At 40.7% G+C, this 24,276-nt stretch overlaps 1 protein-coding gene across 1 annotated transcript in view; it reads left to right on the top strand.

Annotated features, from left to right (window-relative positions):
- TM4SF20 (transmembrane 4 L six family member 20) overlaps nucleotides 1-24,276 on the top strand; it is a 63,537-nt gene that overhangs the window by 11,818 nt on the left and 27,443 nt on the right. The window contains exon 2 of the mRNA XM_086943893.1: nucleotides 24,179-24,244. Within this exon, the coding sequence (XP_086800019.1) occupies nucleotides 24,179-24,244 (66 nt within the window). The remainder of the gene's footprint in view (nucleotides 1-24,178; nucleotides 24,245-24,276) is intronic.

Here is a 24,276-nt window from a genome sequence, read left to right as displayed (position 1 = left end):
TTTAAAAAGCTGGATAGAAGACTGTACTAAGGGTAAATACCACTGCAGTTGAGCAGGTATCATTATCGAAGCAAGAAGAAACCTTGTGGGGCAGCATCAGACCATATTTTATTTGCAATATTCCATTTTTGTATTACAGTTATAGTCGAGGTGATAGCAATTTCAGTAGAGATTTAATAAGTCTGCTCACTGTATCAAGAAACGTGTCCAGTGATGTAACACACAAGGATCAAGTGGACAAGTGGCTAACACCATAGAAAATATTTGGATTGCAAGGATGTTATAGTTAAGGTTTCTATAGGCTGACTTCTTGATTGTTGGCATAGGCTTTTGGTGCTGGGATCCGTTAGTGAAATAGATGGAGTGAACATTATAGTGACAATAGACTGGTTTCAATGGCTTTCCCAAAAGTAATGGCATGTGCCTGTAATGGCGCATACAAGCTGAAAACAATTGAAGAGCATTGTAATGCGCATAGAGTAATTACCATATTTAAGAATACAGGTAATGTGTCCATCTCTCACCTTGGCACTGTCACAAACACAAAAGTCTGTACCACATTCTATCAAAAGGTCACTAGAAGGAGTAATGGGTGGTAATTGTTACACATGGGTAAGGGCTCATTTAAGTAATATTAATATACTTAACATGTTATCGCTCTTCTTTGACTCCATTCATTTTCAGACTTCTTACTATGTGCATATTGATTTACTCATACTTCATCAGTGGTTTGTATTTTTAAATTACATTATGTTCACCAAAAAGGGATGTCATTACAGAAATGATCAAAGTATTCAGGTTGAACTACTCCCTGTTCAACATGGTGGGTAAATTCTCATGCCACCTGCCAAGTTATACTCCTGATAAAGGTTTGTCGGCATATGTGGAGTTGGCAAATTGGTGTTTTGAGCATAGTGGACAATGTAAATTGTTGTGTGCTTTCATACCCGTGACTAGTGGATTTCAGAGGTTTTAGGCATGTGAGGCAGAACCTTAATTAAGATTTTAACTGTGTTTTTTCAGTGAATTTAACTGTCTATTTATGATGGCCTTCAGGCATTCTCAGCGGGGGTTGGCGCAGGGTATATCCTCTGGCCAGGCCATTTCCCAACACACTGCTGGCACCCAAGCCCACTGTGCATAGTCGGGTTGAGGACAGAGTCTGGCCTGCTTCTGGGCCTTCTCCAATCATGCTGCAGACACCAAACCTCCAGTGCGCATGGTCAAGGGTGGTGCTTAGAAGACTAGGCACAGGACCTGCACTCAATCTGCAGAGAACACTGTACAGCCCGTGTTGGGCGCAGACAACATCCTGCTGTCTAAGGAAAGCCAGACACTCATAAGTTTGGTTTTTCTTTTATTGTTTTTTACACTGCCTGATACTCAGAAATCAAAAGTGACTCACAAGTCAGGCACAAAATGGAGGTTGAATTCAGCATCTGAAATGGCCACAAATAACCTCACGATTTGACTCTGATGTACCAGTCTGTTACATTCTTGCATTCGTTCAGTTATGTTTTCTATGTCTATTATTTCTATTGTAGTTGCTGGAGCCTGGAATGGATGATGCGTGCCTGCATCTTACATGCTGGGGTCCAGATTCTGCTTTCAACTGTTTTATCTATCTGGACTTGCTGTGTAACGGACGTGCTGTGCTTCTTCTGCAAAGCTTCAAAATAAATACTTACATTTTTATATTATACATGCTTCTTACTTTTTATACTGGCGACGAGGGACATCCATCATATTTCTGCCACGTTATCTTTGGAGCACAGGAGCAGGAATTTTGAGAATCCACGATTACAAGATTTTAAACTTCATCTCTTACATGAGAAGAGAAGCGGACCGCATTGTATCGATTTTCCGCTTATTCCGGTGAATTTCCTCGAAGTATTAAAAGATTTCCTGCATTTCTTCGTGTTTTCGGCGTTTTGGTGAGTGAACCGAGACTTGTTATATACGTCATTCTGACGCTTGACGCTTCAGCCAATCCGATGTTCCCTTCAGCGTCTGCCCTGCTTTGCCACTCACTGTGTCATTTCGACCAGCGTCTGCTATGCGTCATCACGCATTACGCCAAGCCGCCATTTTGTATCCATGGTAACCGAAGTTACCGAAGAGGAAGAAAACACGAAGCATTTGATTTATGCCCACCGGACAGGCGAAATCGAACTGTTTTTGCACTTAACTTTAAAAATAAGGTACACTTTTACACGCTCTTCTTTTCCTTGCATGTTTCGTTTTAATTAATTCTCACTTGAGAGAATTTTCACCAAAGCGATTTTTTTTCTCGTTTTTCAAGACTTCTTTGCAAACTATTGGTTACTTACTCATTAAGACTATTTGATAAACTACACGCTATATCAACATTACTTTGTACATTTGGAGTTATATACAGTGGAAACTTGAACAGGAGTTCTTTTTATTTTATTGCAAGACTGCCATCTACTGGATGTTTTTAGTAATTATTCTTAACTTTCATTACATTTAAGAGTCATTTTGGACATTATATGGTGATATTATTTTACTTTCTTTTCTTAATTTTCTTAGTTTTATTTATTTAAGTATTCATTTTACATTTAGGATTTATTATATCCTTTAAGATGCAATTTGATCCTCCTTCAAAGTTCTTACAGTCTAAGGGTGATCCCCCTATTCCATGGACAAGTTGGAAAGAGGAATTTTTTACTTATCTCAAGGCAATGGACAGAGAACGCATGTCTGCAGAGAGAAAAAACAACATATTCTTACATTGTCTTGGTTCAGAGGGACAGTTAGTATTTAGAACATTGCCACCTGTTAGGTGGGGTGGTGATAGTAATGTATATGATGAAGCTGTTTCAAGGATTGAAGGGCGATTCAAACCTATTACTAGTGTTGCACTTAATAGATTTAAATTTTATACTAGAGTTCAGGATGAAAAAGAATATTTCGATGATTTTCTTACAGCTTTACGGGCATTATCACTACATTGTAACTTTGGTCTTATGACGGATGAAATGATCAGAGATCAGATCATTGTGCACGTAAAGAGTAAGAAAGTTCAAGAACAGTTGTGGATTTTAGCTTAGAAACAGCTATCAGTACTGCAAAAGCTCTTGAGCAATCAGATAAATGGATAAAATCTTTGGATAAAGCATCTACTTCTAGTACTTCTACCTCTAGTAATGAGGTCAGTGTTGTTAAACCTCATGAGCCGAAGACTGTTTATTATTCCAATAGAAACGATGGAAAGACTAAGCAGTTTTTTTGTTTTAGATGTGGTAATCCTGACCATATTGCTTCTTTTCCGCAGTGTCCAGCTATTAGTAGACAATGCAATAAATGTGGGCGTTCTGGACATTTTTCCAAAATGTGCAAAACTCCTACAAAGCCCTTCCAAGACACTAAAAAATCTTCGTTTTCTACTTCTAAACGTCCTGGTGGTAATGTTTCATATGTTAATGATGAAGCATGTAATGATCCTGATATTAAGGAGTTTGGTATTGTTGTTTCTGTACAAGAGTCATTTGATATTTCACAAGCTGATACTTAATCATCTCCTAAAAGTTTAGTTAACATTTTAGGAAAGGTATTAGAGCTTATGGTGGACTCTTGTTCTCCATGGACCATTATCACTCAAGAATATTGTATAGAATCGTTTGGAGATCTAGTAGATATCAATGCGTTGTCTAAACCTGATATCAGTGCTTACAATTTCGAAGGATCAAAAATCAATTTTATTGGTTTTAAGGAAGTTCTACTTACTATCAAGAGTAATTCTGCTATGGTTAAATTATATGTTGCATGGAAAGGTGTGAATGTGTTGGGATGGAGGGATCAAGCAAAATTAGGAGTTACGCTGAACCCTAGGTTAAAAGATCCGGTGTCAGTCCTTGAAATATCTAATGGAGAGTCTAGTGAGTTACCTGAGTTCACAGAAATTTCTCGTGCTTTTCCAAATGTGTTTTCTGATAAGTTGGGTAAGTTGAATGGGTTTAGTCACAGAATAAAAGTTAAGCCCAATTCTGTTCCTGTTAAACAAAAGCTAAGGGGAGTTCCTATTAGTATTAGGAATGAGCTTAGAGATATGTTGGATACCATGGTGAAGGAAAATATAATTGAGGAAGTGGAATCATCAGAGTGGGTTTCTCCCATTGTTTTAGCCATTAAACCTGACAAAAGTATTAGGTTATGTGTGGATTTGAGAGCACTTAATAAGAGTTTAGTTACTGACTGTCACCCACTTCCTAACATTAATGAAATGCTGTGTATGTTGGATGGTGCATGTGTGTTTTCGACGTTAGATCTTAGGTCTGCGTATCACCAGATCGAGCTCACTGAAGACTCTAAACAATTCACAGCATTTATCATCCCTCATGGGTTATTTCAGTTCAAGAGAATGCCATTTGGTTTGGCTTCAGCTGCTTCAGTTTTTCAAAGGGCCATGTATCACATCTTTAAAGATCTAGGGTCATTCGTCAAGTGTTTTCAAGACGATATACTTGTTTTTTCTAAGAATAACTATGAACATCATTCTCACCTTAAAGAAGTTTGCTCTAAATTAGAACAATATGGTCTGACAATTAAGGCCAGCAAGTGTAAATTTTTCTGTAAATCTGTTGAGTATTTGGGACACACTCTTTCCGGAGAAGGAGTTGTACCAAAGAAAAATCTTGTGGATGCTATTATGAAAGCGCCAGCTCCTGATAATAAGGAACAATTGCTCTCGTTTGCTGGGTTATGTGAGTATTATTGCAAATGTATTCAAAATTTTGCTAACAAGATGGAACCGCTGAGAGAGTTGACCAGGAGTTCTGCTAAATTTGTTTGAACGGACAAGCAAGACATTGCTTTTAAGCAAATCAAGAGTGAGATTGTCAATGCTCCCACACTAAAATCATTCTGTATTAATAAGAAATGCATTGTTACTGTGGATGCCAGTTTATATGGGATTGGAGGTGTTCTGAGTCAGTGTTCGGGTAAGGATGAGTGGTGTGTGGCATTTGCTTCAAGAACTTTATCTCCCACAGAAAGAAGGTACTCGGTTATTGAAAAGGAGCTGCTAGCCTGTATTTGGGCTGTGGAGCATTTTAGAAATTATGTGTGGGGAAATAGGTTCATTTTGAGAACAGACCACAAACCGTTAGTAGGGATTTTGTCCCCTGGGGGTGGATGGAACTCTACAGCACGGATAGCTCGTTTATCTTCACGGCTTCAGGAATATGATTTTGAAATTGTGTATGTACCGGGAAAGAGCAATGTCACAGCAGATTTTCTCTCCAGGTTACCCTGTAGTGTTGAAAAGGTTCCTACTATAGATCTCAATGTTGATGTTGTTGCTTCTATTGGTGATTGCATTTCTCAAGAGTTTTTAACGTTAAGTGAAGAAGAGTGGTTTAAGGAAATGGAAAAAGATGCTGTATGCCAACAGATTTTTGACTACGTAAAAGTAGGATGGCCAAACAGTAGGTGCACTTCTGCTGAATTAGCCTCTCTTTGTCAGGTTGCTTCTGAAATTGAAGAATTTGGTGGTTTTTTGTTTAAGACTGGTAAGTTAATCCCTCCTTCTTCTTTACAAGAGAAGATTTTGTTGCTGGCTCACCAAGGTCATATTGGTATGTCATCTATGAAACGTTTGATTAGAGAAAAATTTTGGTGGCCTGGGATTGATAAGATGGTTGACAGAATGGTGAGGGAATGTTCACAGCGATAAAATGCTTCATTTATCTTCTGCTCCTCTTAAGCCTGTGGCTTGGCCTAACTTTCCTTGGCAGAAAGTGGCTTTCAACATCTCTGGTCCTTTTAGACATTTGCCATTAAATGCTCGTTTTGCTTTGGTTTTGATTGATTACCATTCGAAATGGCCCAAAGTAAAGTTTGTTAGTAATGCCTCTTCACAGGTTATTATGCTTTTCTTGAAAGAGATTTTTGCTGGGGAAGGTTTTCCAGAGATTTTTGTCTCGGATAATGGTACGCAGCTTGTTTCTTCTGATATTGAAGAGTTCCTTAAGAGTTGTGGTATTAAACATCATGCTGTCTCCTTATATGAGGCTAGGGAAAATGGTCAGGTTGAACGTTTCAACCGAGTTCTTAAGGATTGTATTAGTGGTATAAGTTCTTCTGATGATAATTGGTTGGATGTTATCAGGAAAAGGTTGTGGATCTATCGCATCACACCTCACTCTGTTACTGGTGTGAGTCCTTTCAAACTTCTGAAAGGAAGGGAACCTACTTCTGTCATTTGTCCTTGGTGGGTTAAGAAGTTAAACAAGAATGATTCTAAAGTTGATCTTGAGAGCGTTGCTAAATGTGTTGAAGATAAGCAACAGAGTATGAAGGTGTTGTTTGATTCAAAAATGAATGTCAAAATTCATGATTTTGTGGTGGGAGAATGGGTGAGGATTAAAAAACCTGGTTTTCTGGTTAAAGGGTTTTCTAGATTCTTTCCTCCCATTAAAGTGGTTAAAGTTTTCAAAAACAGTGTTGTCACTCAAGATGGAAGAGTTTGGAATGTTCGTAGGGTGGCCAAATGTCCCGGTTCTTTTAACTCACTTCCTTCTCAGACGCCTTGTCTGAATAACAATCCAGGCATGTTGATGCGTAATGTTAATATGTGTCCTCAAGGTTCACCTCATAAAGATTTGTCAATTGCATCTAGAGTTAAAACTGATGTTAGACCCAAAAGAATGCCTAGTAGGTACCTGTGTTAATTTCTTTTCTTTAGGGATAAGATGTGTTACATTCCTGCATTTGTTCAGTTATGTTTTCTATGTCTATTATTTCTATTGTAGTTGCTGGAGCCTGGAATGTTTGTTGCGTGCCTGCATCTTACATGCTGGGTTCCAGATTCTGCCTTCAACTGTTTTATCTATCTGGACTTGCTGTGTAACGGACGTGCTGTGCTTCTTCTGCAATGCTTCAAAATAAATACTTACATTTTTATATTATACATGCTTCTTACTTTTTATACAGTCACATCGTTATCAAAGCTTTTTTCGCTGGAGAGCTTAGCATTTTCCACATGTCTTGGTTTTTGTGAACACTGACCTTTGAGGGTGGCACCCCAACGACTGTGAGAGTTTTTTCCACAGCACAATTTCAGGATAGTAGAAAAAAAAGTAAACACCTATCTAACAAATCAAATCATGTAAAAAATTAAAAAATGTAATTGACAGGATTTGTGAATCATGACTGACATGTTAAAACAACAGAGATATTCAAAAGTGTTCGGCAACTTTTGTAAATGCTAATATCTCATACACTTGTGAAAAGATTAACACCAAACCCCCAAAAGCCCACTTTCTGAGTAAAGTCATACTTTCATGCTAAGTTTGGTATAAATCCATTGAGCCAATCCAGTTGTACCCATAAGCAAAATGTCCTATGGGAAAAATTTTTTTTAACCCACTTACCTTTTTTAACTCTGCACAGATCTTCATGAAACATGGCATGCAGTAACTTATCTGCATAAATTAGTAGAGTTTTATAATTAGAGATTATCCTGCACTCAAAAGTAATACATGTAAACAAAGTTGGATGAAGTTTACACATGGACAGAGACATACGCATAATGCCGGGTTTTCAGAAACCCTAATGTGTCTTCTTCAGAAGGTTTGACCATGGACAACGACATAGCACCTTTCCGTATACCTGTCTCTCAGTTGGCACCAAGCAGAAAAATCGGCCACTTCTACCATGGAAGCCTCAACCTCCAGCCATGCGTCAAACCGTTATCCAGCTTTAGACAGTTTCAAGCAGAGCAAACACACAAGACTCGCAGAGGACAAGGAAACAACAAGCGAGAAGAGACAAACACTGAGGAGTCAGACAAAGACTTAGTAATCGATATTTCTTCTATACAGCTATCTAAATTTGTGAGGTCAGTGCTAAACAAAAGAACTTCATTTGTCCCTACTTACCACACAAATTCTTTGGAGAGTGAAATGCCACTATTTAAATGTATGCAGAAATTATGTCTATGTTTTTTTTCCCCACATTTTACCTCCCCCAGAAGCTTTTTACAATTAACTAGAATATCAGGAATTCAAACCCAAAAGCTCATTTATGGCTCTAAATTCACACAAATTTCTCGATGCATTTGAAGTTCTAGTAAAAAAGGATTTACAACAACTACATTTGTCACTCTGCACGCCAAAGAAACATTACACAAGTGGAACAGAAGGTGGTAAACAAGGCCAACATGAATCAGGACATCATGTTCAATCAGCAGATAAAGGAGGGGCTCTGATTGTCAAGGACAAAGCTTATTATGATCACACGGTATCCGCACATGATGAATCAATATACATATATTCCTTTGGAAAATGACCCCACAATAGCATTTGTGAAGACAATGGTTATTCTCTTGGACAAGGCTTTGGAGCTAGGATGTATTACAGAGAATACTCGCAAATCCTTACTGACAGATCACCCTGAGAGACCACAATTGTATAAGTCACCCAAAATGCACAGAAATGCATTAAATCCACCATGCAGACCCATCGTTTCGGGATGCGTCTCAGGGCACAAACCCATTGAACAATATCTAGACAATGTTCTTCAACCTTTGGTACAATTATGGAAATCTTATATCCGTGATACCACAGATTGTCTGAATCGTCTCATGAAACTGAAGAACATAGCTCATAAAAATATTTGGGTGTGCATAATTGACGTAGTAAACATCCATTCCTCATGAAAAGGGTCAGGAAGCGGTTGAATGGATGTTACTCAGAAATGAAGGGCTTAAATTCAACAAGATATTTTTGCTTGAACTGTTGCATTTTATTTTATTCCATAGCTACTTCTCCTGGAATAATACATTTTTTTCTACAAATGACAGGAACACCCATGGGTTTTTCTGGAGCACCCTTGTATGCAAATATCTTTATAGCAAAATTTAAGCAGCAATTTGTGTATGAGAAGGAAGCATGGACAGATAATCTTCTGACATCCATAAGATTCATTGATGACCGTGTTAACCTGGAAAGGTACACAAAATCAATTGGAGGACAACATTTATTTTCATTACAGTAGTTATCCCTTAGACACCTCCTCTCTAAATCTCGGGGAACAGCATGCCTTTCTGCCCCCCCCCCCTTACATAGCTCTTTTACTTCATTTCCACAACACCTCAAATTTTCACAGTAAACAGTAGCAGAAACTATTTAATTTCTAGCATTCCAACAGCCAGCCAATCAAAAGACCTGGGACCTTTACTACCTTCAGGCTGGAAATGTTTAGTAAAGACTTCTTATTTAGGACCTGATATGACCCCATGGGGAGAGTTAGTTACTCCATCCCCATGCTGACAGACCGGCTGACAAATTTATAATTGACTGCCAAGCAGGCGGTCATGTGTAAAGGAATTGGCAGGTACCGTCGTCACAGTGTGACTTTTTTTTTTTAAATGAAAAAGATTATGCTTCTCTTGCAATGAGAGTCTTCTCCCAATGGCAGGGGGGACATTATTGAGATTTTACTGTTATTTGCCACGAGGTAACTCTGTCTCCATACCCTATCCACCAATATATAAATCCAGGCATAGTTATGGCTAGTGATGGCTTTTACTAATCCCAAAAGAGTTTACAAAACATACACAGAGAAAGGTGCAAAAGGTCAGCCCCCAGTCCTTAGACTTTGGATTGGTGAGTAACATTCAAATTTTGATCAACCCAGGTTCATCAGTCATTGGATTACTGCAAATGTCAGTCATGGCATACAGGAGTTTCCCCTTCACCAGTGTAGTCATTCCACTAGAAAAGTTGCTATGTGAGTCTGCATAGGGTAGAAGTTCTCATTTTCTTCATCCATCTGTTTTAATCGTGAAGTGGGAGCACTACAAGGCCAAGTCCTCTGAAGAGGCAAGAGTGTGGTAAGCATGGTTGCAGAATTGTTGCCAGCTGCCACTGGGTTGGAGGGCAAAGCGATCCTCCTGCCCCCCCTGAGGTGTCCATTAGTAATGCAGCACTTAGGCACCAGAGTTTTCCTCCTCTGCTAAGGAGCACTGTAGCAAGCGAAAGCATCTGTTCAATTAGGTGCATAGCATAATCTCTGAGGCATATTTCAAAAGGTGATAAAGGCATAGAGCAATCATAATTTTCATAACCAAACACTGGGCAGGAATTTACAGACTTAGGTCTCAGATTGCAAATTGGCAGCTACAATGGACATGACGAAATATGACAAAAATATCTACCGGCCTCTTCCAGCAGCTGTAGGGGTGGAAGGATCCTCTGTCTGTGCGGTGACCTTCACCCTCTGACCCCGGACGTCTCCCCCGGTCTCGGATTGCCATCTTCACCGTCCCAGGCCGAGGGGGAGAGGGCTCTGAGCAGGTGTCTGCACAGAAAGCTTCGTGATATTCTTTCCCCCATTCCATGTGGCTCTCTTCCTTCGTGTTCTGTCCTGGTGCGGTTTGGTCTCTCACGTACGGGTGGCCCGTCTTGTTGAGCTTTGCCATTGACCCATTGCCTTCATGTCTGTCCCCCTCAGATATCAAATTAAGAAATTCGATTCATATTGGATCTCAACAGAATATCACTATTTTGACATTGCGCATAAAAAGAAACAAACCATCACAATTGAGGCGCTTTGCGCCTGAAAGACCACAAGGAGTACATGAGAATACCCTTAAGAGAACATGCTGAATGATTGATGAGGTCTTCTGTGGGTGCTTCTGGACTTGTGCTTCTGCCCCAGCTGTCTGGAGTAATATTGCCCCTCTATTAACCACAAATATTGGATCAATAGAGAGCAGATCATGATTGAACTCTAAATAAGAAAAAGGGTAATGAAGAAAATAGACTAATACTGGAAACCTAATTCATATTCAAGAAGAATCAGAAGTGACGGATGCCAGACAGAAATTAGAAAAAGAACAACACAGCAGGAGGCAGACTATCTAGTATCTGAACAGACAAATCTTGAATGAAACATCAAACTGTATCCAGTGGCTTTAAAAGGCTGAGGACAAGCTTGTCACCGGACCCATAACATCCACACAACATAAAATCTCAGCAACAGCACTAGGATGGTTCATCCAGTGATATAAGACCCCTGATAACACAATTCATCTGATAACAACCTAGTCCATCATAAACTCTGTTTTGGCTGTGCCATACGCTGCAGAAAAAGAGAAAAGGTGTTAAAAACATGAATCTTGAAAAACGCAGCTGAAGCATCAAACAAAGAAGAGGTTGGTTATTTATAAATTATACTACTATCCTGGCACATCAGACATGGCAATGAAGATCATTCTTTGTTTGCATGTTACACATTTTAGTAGATAAGCATTGAGGTTTATTTTTTGCTCACATATTTGAAAAAGCTTAACGCATTTTGAAGACCAGTATCCCAATTGAAAAAAACACACATTTGTGATCAGTCTGGCAATAATTCTAGCAACCTTACAAAACTACTGTCAAGGAAGACGCTTCATGGAGTGAATCAGCGGCAGGGCTAACTACAAGCCCCAGTGTCCAGCGGGGCAGGGAGAGCGAGCCAGAGCCCCTCCTTCACCGGCAGCACTACATCAGCAGCTCACGCCTCCCGCTTTGCGGGTGACGCTTCGTGGAGTGAACCAGCGGCAGGGCTAACTACAAGCCCCAGTGTCCAGCGGGGCAGGGAGAGGGAGCGAGAGCCCCTCCTTCACCGGCAGCACTGCATCAGCAGCTCGCGCCTCCAGCTTCGTGGAACACGCGCGGGCGAAGCCCGGGCCAATGGCGGGCCCGTCCAAGCCTGTCACAGCCAGGGCAGGACCATACCCCTTTTGTTTGCTTTCGAACACTCAGTGGGGTGAACAGCATGAACCTGTGACCATCTCTCAAGGTACTGTTGATCGTTACAAGAACTGAGGAACTGATATACTGACCCCCTTGACTCTTTAATATGGGTAAAAGAAAAGCTATGGAGGGGGCAGAGGTGAGTCCAGGTCTGAATATTGCACAGGGCCCTAGGAAAGCTAAGAAAGTCAAGAAAAATAACAAGAGGTCGTCCAAACTTGATGTCATGGACCGCATATAATCGCTTGTCGATGACTGCGGAAATATATTGCTTGGAGACCCTGTTGCAAATTTAGAAACTAGCAAATCGCCGGAGGCTGCATCTGGCATATGCTCCCAACCATCTAATGTCCATATACCTCAGATGTTTTGTAAATCATCCCGCCCGAATATTCCCATTGGCACAAAGGAACAAACTCCAAAAGATCCCTGCCCCATCCCAGGTACCTCTCTGTCCTCTCAAACATCCTCTCTGCCCTCAAAACAGTCTAGACTAGGACATTTGGAGCCCACTATCATAATCTGCTCCAATCATTTTTCTCCACTGTCTATTGATCCGGTTTCTCCCGATGTTCCATCATTCCAGGGTCTAGCAGAAGCTCAAACTGAGGGACAAGTGGTGGGTGGAGCAGAGTCAAGCGCTAGGACTGCGACCCTAATATCAATCATAAATACTCTAACCACAGAGATGAAGGACTTAAAAGCTTTAGTCACAGACCTGAGAGCCTCAGTGGAAGCCCTAGTAACATACCATATACCTGGTGACCCGATACCCGCATACCAGTCCTCAAACCCCCTGTTGAGGAAGTTAGATCAAGTAGGCAGAGTACATCCTGCAAACACTCAAGTAGCACAAAAAACATCAATACACAAACTAGTACCACCTAGGGAGACCGTGATATTGGATCAGTCCAGGAAGCGAACTAGCGTTTCACCTGGACCCATTCACACCAAAATAGCCCCTTTACCATCCCAGTTGCCTCCACGTAATCTACCAGTGTCCGGCTTACAACCCCTTGGACATTCACCACGCCCACTGCTCCCAAAACTGACTGTTTTCATGGTCAATGTTGCTAAGCTTGAGGGACGCGAGCATGGGGACTCATTAAGGAATAAGTTCATTCACTGGATTCGACAGGTTAGAGGGAGCCGCTCGATAATAAGAGAGGACATTGTTAAAGCAACAAGGCACTCTCTTCGCACCAATGACTAGATACTGTCGAGCTCACACTGACATCCCCCCATTTGGCTGATGGCCTATTGGCTTTGGAGTACAGGTCTTGTGCTCCTGGTACCTTAGGTATCCAATTTAGATCTTTCCCACTGCCTTTAAGTACAATGAGGAGGGTTGAGGATCCAAAGCTATCCAGAGGCTCACAATTAGGCGATAACGACTGACTAGCAGTAATCCCCCAAACACCAACTATGCACACATATGATCCTGAAAAGTTCTTATCGATAACCCTTCTATTGACATCATTGCCCCACAGAGCGCACATAACCAGGCCATGTCTCTTACATCAGAATCCATTTACCCACCCGAAATGGCTTCTTACCCGAGGCACACAGTCGCAAGCCCCTCCCTGGTAGAGCCTCCTCCAGACTCGAAAAGCACCCAGCCTGAACCAGCTAGCAAATTGGGGGATTTCAAATCGGCTGGCCCAAGTTTGAAGATCCTTAGTTGGAATATAGCTGGTCTCCCAAAGAAATTATCTCTGCCAGACTGGAATAGCTTTATTGAAGGCTACACTACTTGAATCTTCCAAGAAACATGGAGTGTGGTGCCCCATCACAAAATTGGATTTGTGTCCTACTGCGTTCCAGCAGTGCCTTCACCAACAGCGAAGGGGCGCCCCTCTGGTGGCCTTTTAGTATGGATTAGTATCTCCCTAGATTGAAAATTGAAACAGATCCAATGCATTTACCCCGATATTTTAACACCTTCCATGCTCATGACGAGCTCAGCTCGTCATGCAGTACACTGCTCGTGTGCTCATGACGAGCTGGGATTCAAGTGAGTGCAGCATCCAAGATGAATCACCGTAGCATTGAAGGTGTTAAGACTAACCATCAGGGAAAACCAAAGAGGCAGAACCTTGGAAATCTTTAAGATTATGTCCGAGGAACAAAAGGAGGCGCACAATCCCCGATAGTTACATCTCTGGAATCAGAACTTTCTAAATGCCCTCACGATTCGCACATCCTGGTTGCGGGAGACTTCAACTGTACTTTTGAACCTCTCGCCGCCGAGGATGTGCTTAACACCAATGAAGATGATGCGAACAGGGGAATTCCCCTGCTGACCATCCCCCCTATAAAAAGGTGGACCCAACTGGCTGTTCAGCTGAACTCCTTAGCAGCTGAACACGGTCTGAGGGCAACAAATGGTAGGACATTGTCTGATCCCAAAGGGGCACACACCTACAATAGGGTAGGTCACTTCTCTCGGATTGACTATATTTTACTAAACCATGAACTTTGGCGACATTTGATGGATATGGTGATAACACCGACCGTTGATAGCGACCACAATCCACTTTGTTTAACCCTGAAATCTTTGTGGTCGCCTAAATCCGGACCTATAGACACAGCAAATGTAATGTCAACAATGGAAGTGATTCCTTCTAATTGTGGTAGGCACCTGAAATGGCACAAAATCGTTATTGACGAAAAGAAAGTACACGGCATTGGAGAGGCCCTGACAGAGGCCCTAAGTGAAATGGGTGAGGCCCCCATAGATCAAGATGCTCCCGAAAGGGTGCCCAAAATTTACGAAAAAAACTATTAGTACTCTGGGAAAGTTCTTTTGTATAAACACCGAGGAGGGCAGTGCGCAGCACGCAAGAAGCCCAATGTTAATGATAGGTGGTATACGAAAAACTGTAGAAGGAAAAAAATGGTATACACCTGTTACAACGCATTTGTTACAACGCACTACTGTTACAACGCGACTTTTACAACGCATACCATTACAACGCATTGCGCTGGGGGGCGCTCTAGGATAGGGAATAAGTATAATTTACTATCCAACACCTTCCCTAGGGTCCACGGGGACTGGAGTTAGAATAGTAAATTATACTTACCACTATCCAGCACCTCAAAGCGCTATGCGTTGTAATGGTATGCGTTGTAATGGTCGCGTTGTAACAGTAGGTAGTTGTAATAGTATGCGTTGTAACATGGTACATCCGAAAAAAATGCATTGGTTGAGGCTGTTAAAAGCAAATCCCTCCCCACGATTCAGTCAGCAAGAAAGGACTATAAGGTGGCCATGTCTAATGCCAAGAAAGAGTGGGAAGAGCAGTACTGGCAAGCTCTGAAGGCGGCCAGCACCGAGAAGGTTAATTACTAGCAATATTACAAGCAAACCTGGTATGATCATTTTCTAAAGCTTTACTCCACCCCAGTGGAAGCCCAGAGTAAAGCTCCAGCCATTGACTTTAGTGCAAACTCGGGGGAATCCAGTAGATACCCCTTCCCTGAACTGGAAGTGAAAACTGCCATCAGGCGCATAGTGCCGGCTAAGGCAGCAGGCCCGGACGGCATCCCCGGGGATCTTCTTCGGACTGATACGGCTAAATGGGCAAAGTTTATTACCATCTTAATTAATGCCATCGACAACAGCTCTCCGATTCCAGATTCCTTTTTTTTTTTTTTTAAAGTTTTTTATTACAAGCCGTAGAAAAAGACAATACAATGGTACATTAAATTTCTTCATAATTAGACGCACATTAGCCAAAAATGTATAAAATCCAAGAGACAACCCTAGACAATAGAATACCACAGTAAAAATAATACATATTTTAAGATTATCCAATCAATAAACAACTAGTGATAAAAAGGCAACATCAAGAATAATATTGCTATTATTATACTGAACATAGAGTGCAAATACAAAGAGTAGAACGACCAACGCTTGAAGGTGTTATTATGTGCAACATGTAGCCTTAATAAAGTTACTAATGCATTAAAGTGCCAATATATAATTACACAAAGTATTTCGTTCGTAAAGTGCTACTGCAAAAATAGAAAAACCGGCACTTGACAGTGCTAATGTTGTTGTGTGAAAAAAAAAAGAATTTCTTTTTTTTTTTCTCTCTTCCTTCTCAGCCTGTATAAAGTGACTAGTGCAATAAAGTACTGATATATAGAAACAGAACTGATAACATGATAAAAGTACTTAGCAATTAAATATAGCATAGCATACGAATACTTATATTTCCTCAGATATAAATGTAATGCCGTCTTTCAATTAGCTAGGATATAACAATCACCTTCCTTTTAATAGTTCAAGCTGGTCAAGATATTTCCAATTCCTTTCGAATCTTGCAGTTGCACCCACTCTACCTGCATAGGCTCTCTCAAAATTATAAGTTCTCTTCATTTTATTAACCCACTTAACATGGCAAGGACACACCGTGGATTTCCAATTTTGCAGAATCAGAGACTTTGCTACGACAGAGGAAATAAAGATAAACACTTCTTCTGATTCATTGAACTTGCTCCTGTCTTTACTAATGCCAAAAAGGGCAACTTCCACTTCTGGAGGAAGAATTTTCCCTATTGTCATCTCCAGATCTGTGAAAATCTCCCTCCAGAAGGGTTCTAACTTTGGGCATGAGAAGAAAATGTGATGCCAGCCACCCTGTCCCCTAGTTTTGCATCTAAAACATTTATTTTCGTATTCGGGGAACATTCTTTGAAGAGCTTCCGGGGTATAATATGCCAACCAACGACAAAGAAAAGACATCCTCTTATAATTGGCTGCTCGGAGTGCCTTATTTCCCAAGTAGCTTATTGTCTCCCAATCTTTGTCAGACACCACACACTGTATTGTGAGACTTATTTTCTCCAGATGGTTGCCTATTATATTGGTTGAACCCGGAAGAGGTAACTTTTTATACCAGAATCCAATACCCTTATGTTTCTCCCCATATAACGCTGTTAACAAAGCATTAGGTGTTCTATCAAGATTTCCTATAACTTTTTTTATAAAATAACTCAATTGTAAATATTGAAAAAACATGAGCCGATTTGGATGCCTTCTGTCTCTGACCATTTGCCAGCTAATTAACGTATTTTGCGTGAGAAGATGCCTTATTTCACAAAATCCGGCCAATTCCCATTCTGACAAATGGTTTGAAGAGATCTTAAGACCCATTTTAGTACATTCCGAAAGTTTCAAATAGATGGATCCATCTGGGCCATGTTTTTCAAATAAAAGCCGTAATCTTGATGAATACCCCACCAGTGTCTTATATCGTGTTCTCTTTGGAAGTTTTGCCGTTTTTAAGAAAATAGAAATTTGAGAACCTGATTCCTCAAGCATTCTATTAAAAAAAAAATTGTCTCTTGTCTGTCTAGCCTTTAATAATCCTGACATTATATCAAAAAAAGCTGCCTCGTAGTATGTATAAAAATGGGGAAGAGCAAGTCCACCTTGGTTAACTGGATGTTGAATTACCGCAAGTTTGACTCTATTGGCCTTTTTATTCAAAATAAATCTTCTTATCATGGAATCTAGTTCATTAAAAAAGGCCAAATTAACTTTAATTGGGATATTACTAAACAAAAATAAAAGCAGAGGTAATATGTTCATCTTTATCAATGCCACTCTGCCAATCAATGATAGGGGCAGTATATCCCAATGTTCTAAAAGGCTCTTGATTTTATTCATAGTTCTTACGTAATTCAATTGAAAAAGTTCTTGATACTCTCTGGTCACGTAAATCCCTAGATATCTTATTGGGTCTCTTTTTTCAGCTTGAGACTGTAAATCTGACGGAAGGAAGTCTAAATCAGTATTCAGAATAAGAACCTCAGTTTTCTTTTCGTTGATTTTGTAACCCCCTACCTGCTCATATTTCTGTAGCTCTTTCATAAGGTGTTCTATATTTTCTTTATCGGGAGCCATATAAAGAATAATGTCGTCTGCGAATAATTTTAACTTCGACATTCCGGCAATTGGGGCAGATATTGCGTTATTATTTCTTATTTTTATTACCAGGGGTTCGATAAAAAAGGTAAAAAGCAGGGGAGATAAAGGGCAACCTTGCCTTGTGCCTCATTTTATTCTAATCTTCCCTGCTTGCTTGGCGTTTATTATCACCTGGGCAGATGCCCCCTCATAAATATTTTGTAGCATATTAATAATAGGGGCGGGGAATCCAAAATAGCTCAAGGAAAAAAATAACGTTGACCAGTTAACTAGATCAAATGCTTTTTCCGCATCGATCATAAGAATGCATGCAGAAATAGAATTAAGATTAAAATAATCTAGTGCCTGCAATAAATATTCTGTATTAGCAGCCATATAGCGTCCAGCTATGAAACCCGTTTGATCTTGATGTATCACCTCCTGGGTGGCCAATACGCATCTTTGAGCCCAAATTTTCATAAAGACCTTATAGTCAGAGTTTAAAAGACTAATTGGTCTATAGGAATTTACGTCCTCCGGGTTCTTGCCTTTCTTAACAAAACTAATAATTGTGGACTCTTTAAACTCTGAGGGGACCCTACCACCTCGTCTGATATAATTAAATAAATGTTTCAAGGGATCCTCCAGTTCCTTCAGAAAAACCTTATAAAATTCAATTGGGAATCCATCAATCCCTGAAGCCTATGCTCCCGCTGTGGCTTTTATACTATTTTGAATTTCCAAATAACTTATATCGCCGCCTCTTTGATTAGATCGAGATTTAGAAATTTTGGGGATATTTAAGTTGTCGAAATATTCCCTGATTAAATTTTCTTCAACTTGGATATCAGTAGAGTATATTCTCTCATAATGATCAAGGAATATTTTCGCGATTTCCTCACTTCTAGTATCTATCTTGCCTGATGGATCTTGAATTTTTAAGATGATGGAAGATTCTTGTTTTTTCCTAATCGAATTTGCCAACAGCTTGCCCATGAGTTGACTATCTTCATATAGCTTTTGTTGGAAGACTTTTGAGCTATTTATCTCTTCCAAAATGAAGAAGTCCCTAAGTAATACTTTAGCTTGTTCCCAGTTGTTTGGTTTTTGATTAAGTTTCAAGGCATACTCATTTTCTGCGGCATCCTGGAGGGCAGATATTTTTCTTTTTCGTTCGTTTGCTTTGTTAGAAGAAAAGACTATAATTTGCCCCCTAGCTGCTGCTTTGAATGCCTCCCATACTGCGAAGGGCTCTGCTGAGTCCTTATTTACTAGAAAAAATTCCCTTATCCATACTTTAAAACCCTCAACCCATATCATATTCTGTAGAATGGTGCGATCCAGCTGCCACCTAGGTCGCACCCCTACCGTGCCCTCCAATATTAATTCAACCTCAATCCCCCCATGATCTGAGAATGGATTGCAGCCTATCAATGCGTTGGAAATTTGGAGCGATCTTGAGGATAAAAAGAAGTCTATTCTAGAGGCTGTGTGAAACCTATTGGAATAGCACGTGTAAGATTCTAGGTTGGGATTTAGGGAGCGCCATGAGTCCCGCAATTGATATTCTGACATAAAAGCCTCTAATACCCCTTTTGTTTTTGGTTTTAGTTGTTTCTTATTCTTATTAGAGGTGTCCTTTTTTAAATCCTGAATATAATTAAAATCACCTCCTACTATAATTTGTCCAGCAGTACTCCTTAGAATTTCACTAATTTCAGTCAGGGCCGAGGTGTCATCAAAAATTGGGCCATAATAGTTAGCAAAATTGTATACCTTTCCCAACAATTTCGCTGCCACCCAAAGCCATCTCCCTTTTGTAGAATCTCCCAGGGTAAATTTCTTGAGAAATAAATAGCTACACCCCTCTGGGCAACACCAGCAGAGGAAAAGAACCCATGGGAGAAATATCTAGGAAGAAACAACTTTGGGGAGTTTGATTTCAAGTGCGTCTCCTGGAGGAAAACTACGTGAGGTTTAATAGCGATTGCCATTTCAAAAGTGCTCCATATTTCTGTTTATTTAACAGTCCATTCGCGTTAATGGACAGGATATTACATAAGTCAATTGTCATTGTTAAGGCTATGAGATTCTAAACTCCTTCTGTACCAACCAAAGATAAGAATAGAAAACCTACTTCTCTTGTATTTTTTACTGCATTCACCCCCCCCCCCACCAAGAACCCCCCCATGGATGCGGGACCCCCCTTCCTGACCACGCAGCCCACATCCCAGCCTTTCTTCCACTTCGGGTGTCTTCTTATTACACCCCGGTGTGTCCTGGTGTGATCCTGGACCCAGGAACCCCCGCCTATTTTAAAACTCTCATTATTTTAATTCCTCATATTCAACATTCAACATTCAATATAGCCAAGCCACAGAGCCTAGGCCCTTGTTGAAATTTCATCAAGAAGGGTCTGTGCCTCTTCTAGATCAGTAAATAGAAAAAATGTTCCTTTGACAAGAACTTTCAACTTTGATTGCTGTGCAATAGAGGCCTGGGCTCCATTAGCCTTGAATAACTGCAGCAACTTTACAAACTCTTTTCTTCTCTTAGCCGCAGTTGCTGTCATATCTGAGAAAATCCTGCATTTTGTAGTTTCAGAAACAAAAAACTGGCGTTGTTGATATGCTTGGAAAGTATCCGTTCCTTATTTCTAAAATCCGCAAAATTTAATAGAATAGTTCTAGGAAATGGAGAATTCGCAAAGCGCTGAGCCGGAACTCTGTGGGCTCTTGTTATTGTCAAGTCTCCTTCAAAATCTGGCAGAACTACTTTCTGAATAAAAGATTCCTGAAAAGGAGCCGAAGTCGTTCCCATTTTTAAAAAGGGGGCTAGGGACGACCCCGCTAATTACCATCCTATAAGCCTGATTGATTCAGTCCAAAAGGTTGTCGGGAGGGTGGTGCCGGAAAGGATCTTAGAATGGGCTGACGAAAATAAGGTCCTCTCTGACTATCAAGCAGGCTTTAGGGCGGGCACTGGGACTATTGAGCAGGTCTTTAGACTGCTTCTTCTTTACTGGAAGGTGGTCCGTATAGGCAAGGGCAGTCTTTATCTCGCATTCATCGACCTAAAGACAGCCTTTGACCTGGTCCCTCGGGAGCGCCTATGGCGGGTATTAGCTGAGCAGGGGGTTCCAATGAACATCCTAGATATACTAGTGCGGCTCCACGAAGGCAACTTTGCCCAAGTGAGATGGGGTTCCCAAGGGAAGAAAACCGCCAGGATTCCAGTAAATAGGGGTGTCCGCCAAGGCTGCGTTCTAGCCCCCATACTATTCTCGTTGTACGTGAATGGGGTGGTCGAACACTTACAGGGTGTACCATCTGACGCTCCAGCCTTGGCGGGCGAAAAAACTCCAACTCTCCTATTCGCTGATGATACCCTCCTCATCTCTAAGACCCCAAGGGGACTGTAGAGTCTTCTGGACAATTTTCAGTCGTTTTGTACCATGAGAGGGCTTGTCTTCAACTCAGGGAAAACAAAGTATCTAGTGCTGAATCCACCTAAAAATCTTGCGTCCCCTCCTGTCGTAAACTCTGTTCCCCTGGAAAGGGTTACTGTGTTCGACTACTTGGGTATTCGCATCTCCGACTCTATGCTCTGGAATTCCCATATGCAAAAAATGCTCCTGAATCATAAAAGGGTAGCGGGGGCAATACTTAAGGAGCATCGCTCTTCAACAAGCAGACCTATTGTCCCCGCTATCGACATCTACAAGGCTAGAGGAATGAGTTCGGCCCTTTACGGTGCCGAACTTTGGGATTCCACCAACTCGGACCAAATTGTGAGGTCAGAAAACATGTTTCTAAAAGACCTTATGATGCTTCCCCAGAGGACCCCTACCGTGCCCCTATTGCAGGATGTAGGGTGCCACTCATTTAAAGACTTAGCAAGACTTCGTCCCCTCTTGCTGTGGGCCCGGTTGTGGCGGACACCAGAACTGATAAAATACGCAGCAGGCTTAACAAAAATTATGTCTATGCATGGGTGGCAAAAAATTAAATGGCTAAAGGACCTAAAATCATTATTGTACGATCTCGATCTTAAAGTTGCATGGCTAAATAGAACTGCCCCACCTAAGGCAGAGCTCAAGAAGGCATACTGGGCTTGGGTCAGTAGCAAGGGGTTTCTCGATCCCAAAATAGGCAGGATGACAGAGGAGTTCTTGCAACATAAGCACCTTGTGAACCATACCTAGATATCATACAGAAACCTTTTGACAGGGCTCTGTTTTTCGAGTTCAGGGTAGGTTAACTGCCTACACGCGAATTGACTGCGCAATAGAAGGCTCCGTATCAAACATCATCTTCATGCCCGAACTGCGAGGCTAAATCTGAGTCAATTGCGCATGTCCTTTTTGTCTGCCCAGCCTACAAACTGCCAAGGGAACGTTGGCTTAAACCACTTTGCAGAGATTTGGGTACTCGTAGCCACTCTGTGGCGTTGCGCATTTTTAGGTGTGACGCACGAGCACTGTATGCATGTGGTCTGGCCAAATTCCTGAGATGGGCATTGAACATCAGGTCAAGAACTTTGAGTGCAATTCCTTAGGTGCCCCATTTTCCTCTTTGCTGCTACGTCTCCTCCTTCTTCTCCAAAATGCACCCTTTTCCATCGATTAAGTTGTTTTTACTATCTAAGATGAATTATAGGATGTGTGGGGTACAATTAATATTTGTCGAAATGTATTTTGTTTTTAATAGTAGAGCTTTTTTGATATATTTATTCATTCATGTTATGTTATGTCATGTTATTCATGTTTTTTTTTATCGAAATAAAGCTATTTACTACTATTAATCTACTAACATAGAAAAGAGACTACCGGGGCACAATGACTAATTTTAGAAAACAGACTAGATAGAACAGTGAGAAATTGTTTTAGAAGTTAAGTTCTTTGCTCCATTTCAGTACAATTTCCCTGGATTAGAGCGCTCAAGTCCTGAATTTTGTTGAGATTCCCTTTCTCGTGGAAATGAGTGAAGAATATGCGAGAAAGGAAATGATGACTACTGCAGAGGTATTGTCTGTCCTTATTTTCTGACTAAGATTCCCTTTGTGACAGATTTGGGCCTAAATGTATAAATGGTTGTGCAGGCGATCACATGACACTGCACAATTATACGTGTGCCACAGGGCTTTTATAATGACAAGTAAACTGAAGCACTGCTTTGCATAACTTGCACAAGCACCCGAGGAAAGCCATAGTAAATAGCGTCAAGAATCTCATTTAAATATGTGACATTCCAGCTGCCTTTGCGTTAGAGGAAGCACCATTACCACATAGGTGGAAGAAGAACAGTCAATTTAAACATTGACACCATGGTGGCAGTTATTTTTTCCCAGAGGTGGTTTTTGCCAGCATGGCAGGTGGCTCTTGGGAGGAAAAACTTTGAAAGCAAATCACCACGTCCAGTATGCAGGACGAAACTGCTGTCACAACATGCAGGTACTGGACATGTACAGCTCAGGTTGGATTGTGTTCCCTGTATTTATGTACCAATTTCCCCATTTTGAGGTCTTACTTGACAACACAGCTGCCTGAAAGAACTTTAATTTATAATAAACATAACATGGAGTTGGGGTCCTTTGACCACTGCCATATTTGGATCACCCCTCCTTCATCCATTGCTTTTAACAAGAGCTAGTCACTTCTTGGATCTGTCCAGCTGTTGTCTGTATATCATTCTGCCCCCTAGGAAGTGGATTCATTTCAATTGACAAGTCATTTTTCCATCTGAAAAGTACACTCAATCTTTTTGTTCAATTCAAATCTTTCTTTCATAAATGTGTTGTATACTAAACGGAATTTTTTCTTGATATTTCTTTTTACTCTAGACCAATTCTATTCTCTCTTTACATCAGTATCCTATTTGAAATCTGCAAACGAACATGAGTTCTGGATTAAATGAGACTTTTAGATCTGGATAGTGCTATGACAAGGTGATACGTGTTAACCTTCTAAGAAGTACCAGGAAGGGCATGACAGGCTGCCATCGAACACATGAATTATAGTTTTTTTGCCACATCGTGGAGGCAAAATCTTTTCATTTTAGGTTGGATGTCACAAATGCTTGCACCACCTAGGATCCAGGATGTATTGTTCAACAAGACAGACTATTACATAACGACACATGGTTCCTTATTAAATGGATGTCCTATCTATACATGACCATGTTTGTAAAATGGCATAATCACTTTTTAAGAGGTCTTGGTTTTGGCATTGACATATGCAAAATCAAAAATCAGCATTTTACTAAATCTCAAGAAAGGTTCAGAAATTAATGAGCTTAGACCTTAAGTTTTCAGTAATCTAATATTCATCGGTAACCTGTTAGAGTCAGTTCCACTCAATAAAATGCTATCAGAACAAATGATCACCATTTAATTTGAATATATATTTAATTGTCTTATAAAACATCCAATGCTTGTAACTAAAACTGGTTGTATGTTTGGCATAAATGTTGATGTTTGTCACTCCTGTGGTCTACAGGTCCTTCCAGCAGTGTCAATGACCCTAGCGGCAAAGAAAAGAGGCAGCTGCAACTCAAGGTGTGGGGTAAGTTCCCCAGTTGAAACATTGGGGCCATA

This window comes from Lissotriton vulgaris, chromosome 11 (genome assembly GCF_964263255.1).
Source record: "Lissotriton vulgaris chromosome 11, aLisVul1.2, whole genome shotgun sequence".
Classification (NCBI taxonomy): Eukaryota; Metazoa; Chordata; class Amphibia; order Caudata; family Salamandridae; genus Lissotriton; species Lissotriton vulgaris.
Note: the sequence above shows the minus strand (reverse complement) of the source record. Positions and strands in the feature narration are given on the sequence as shown.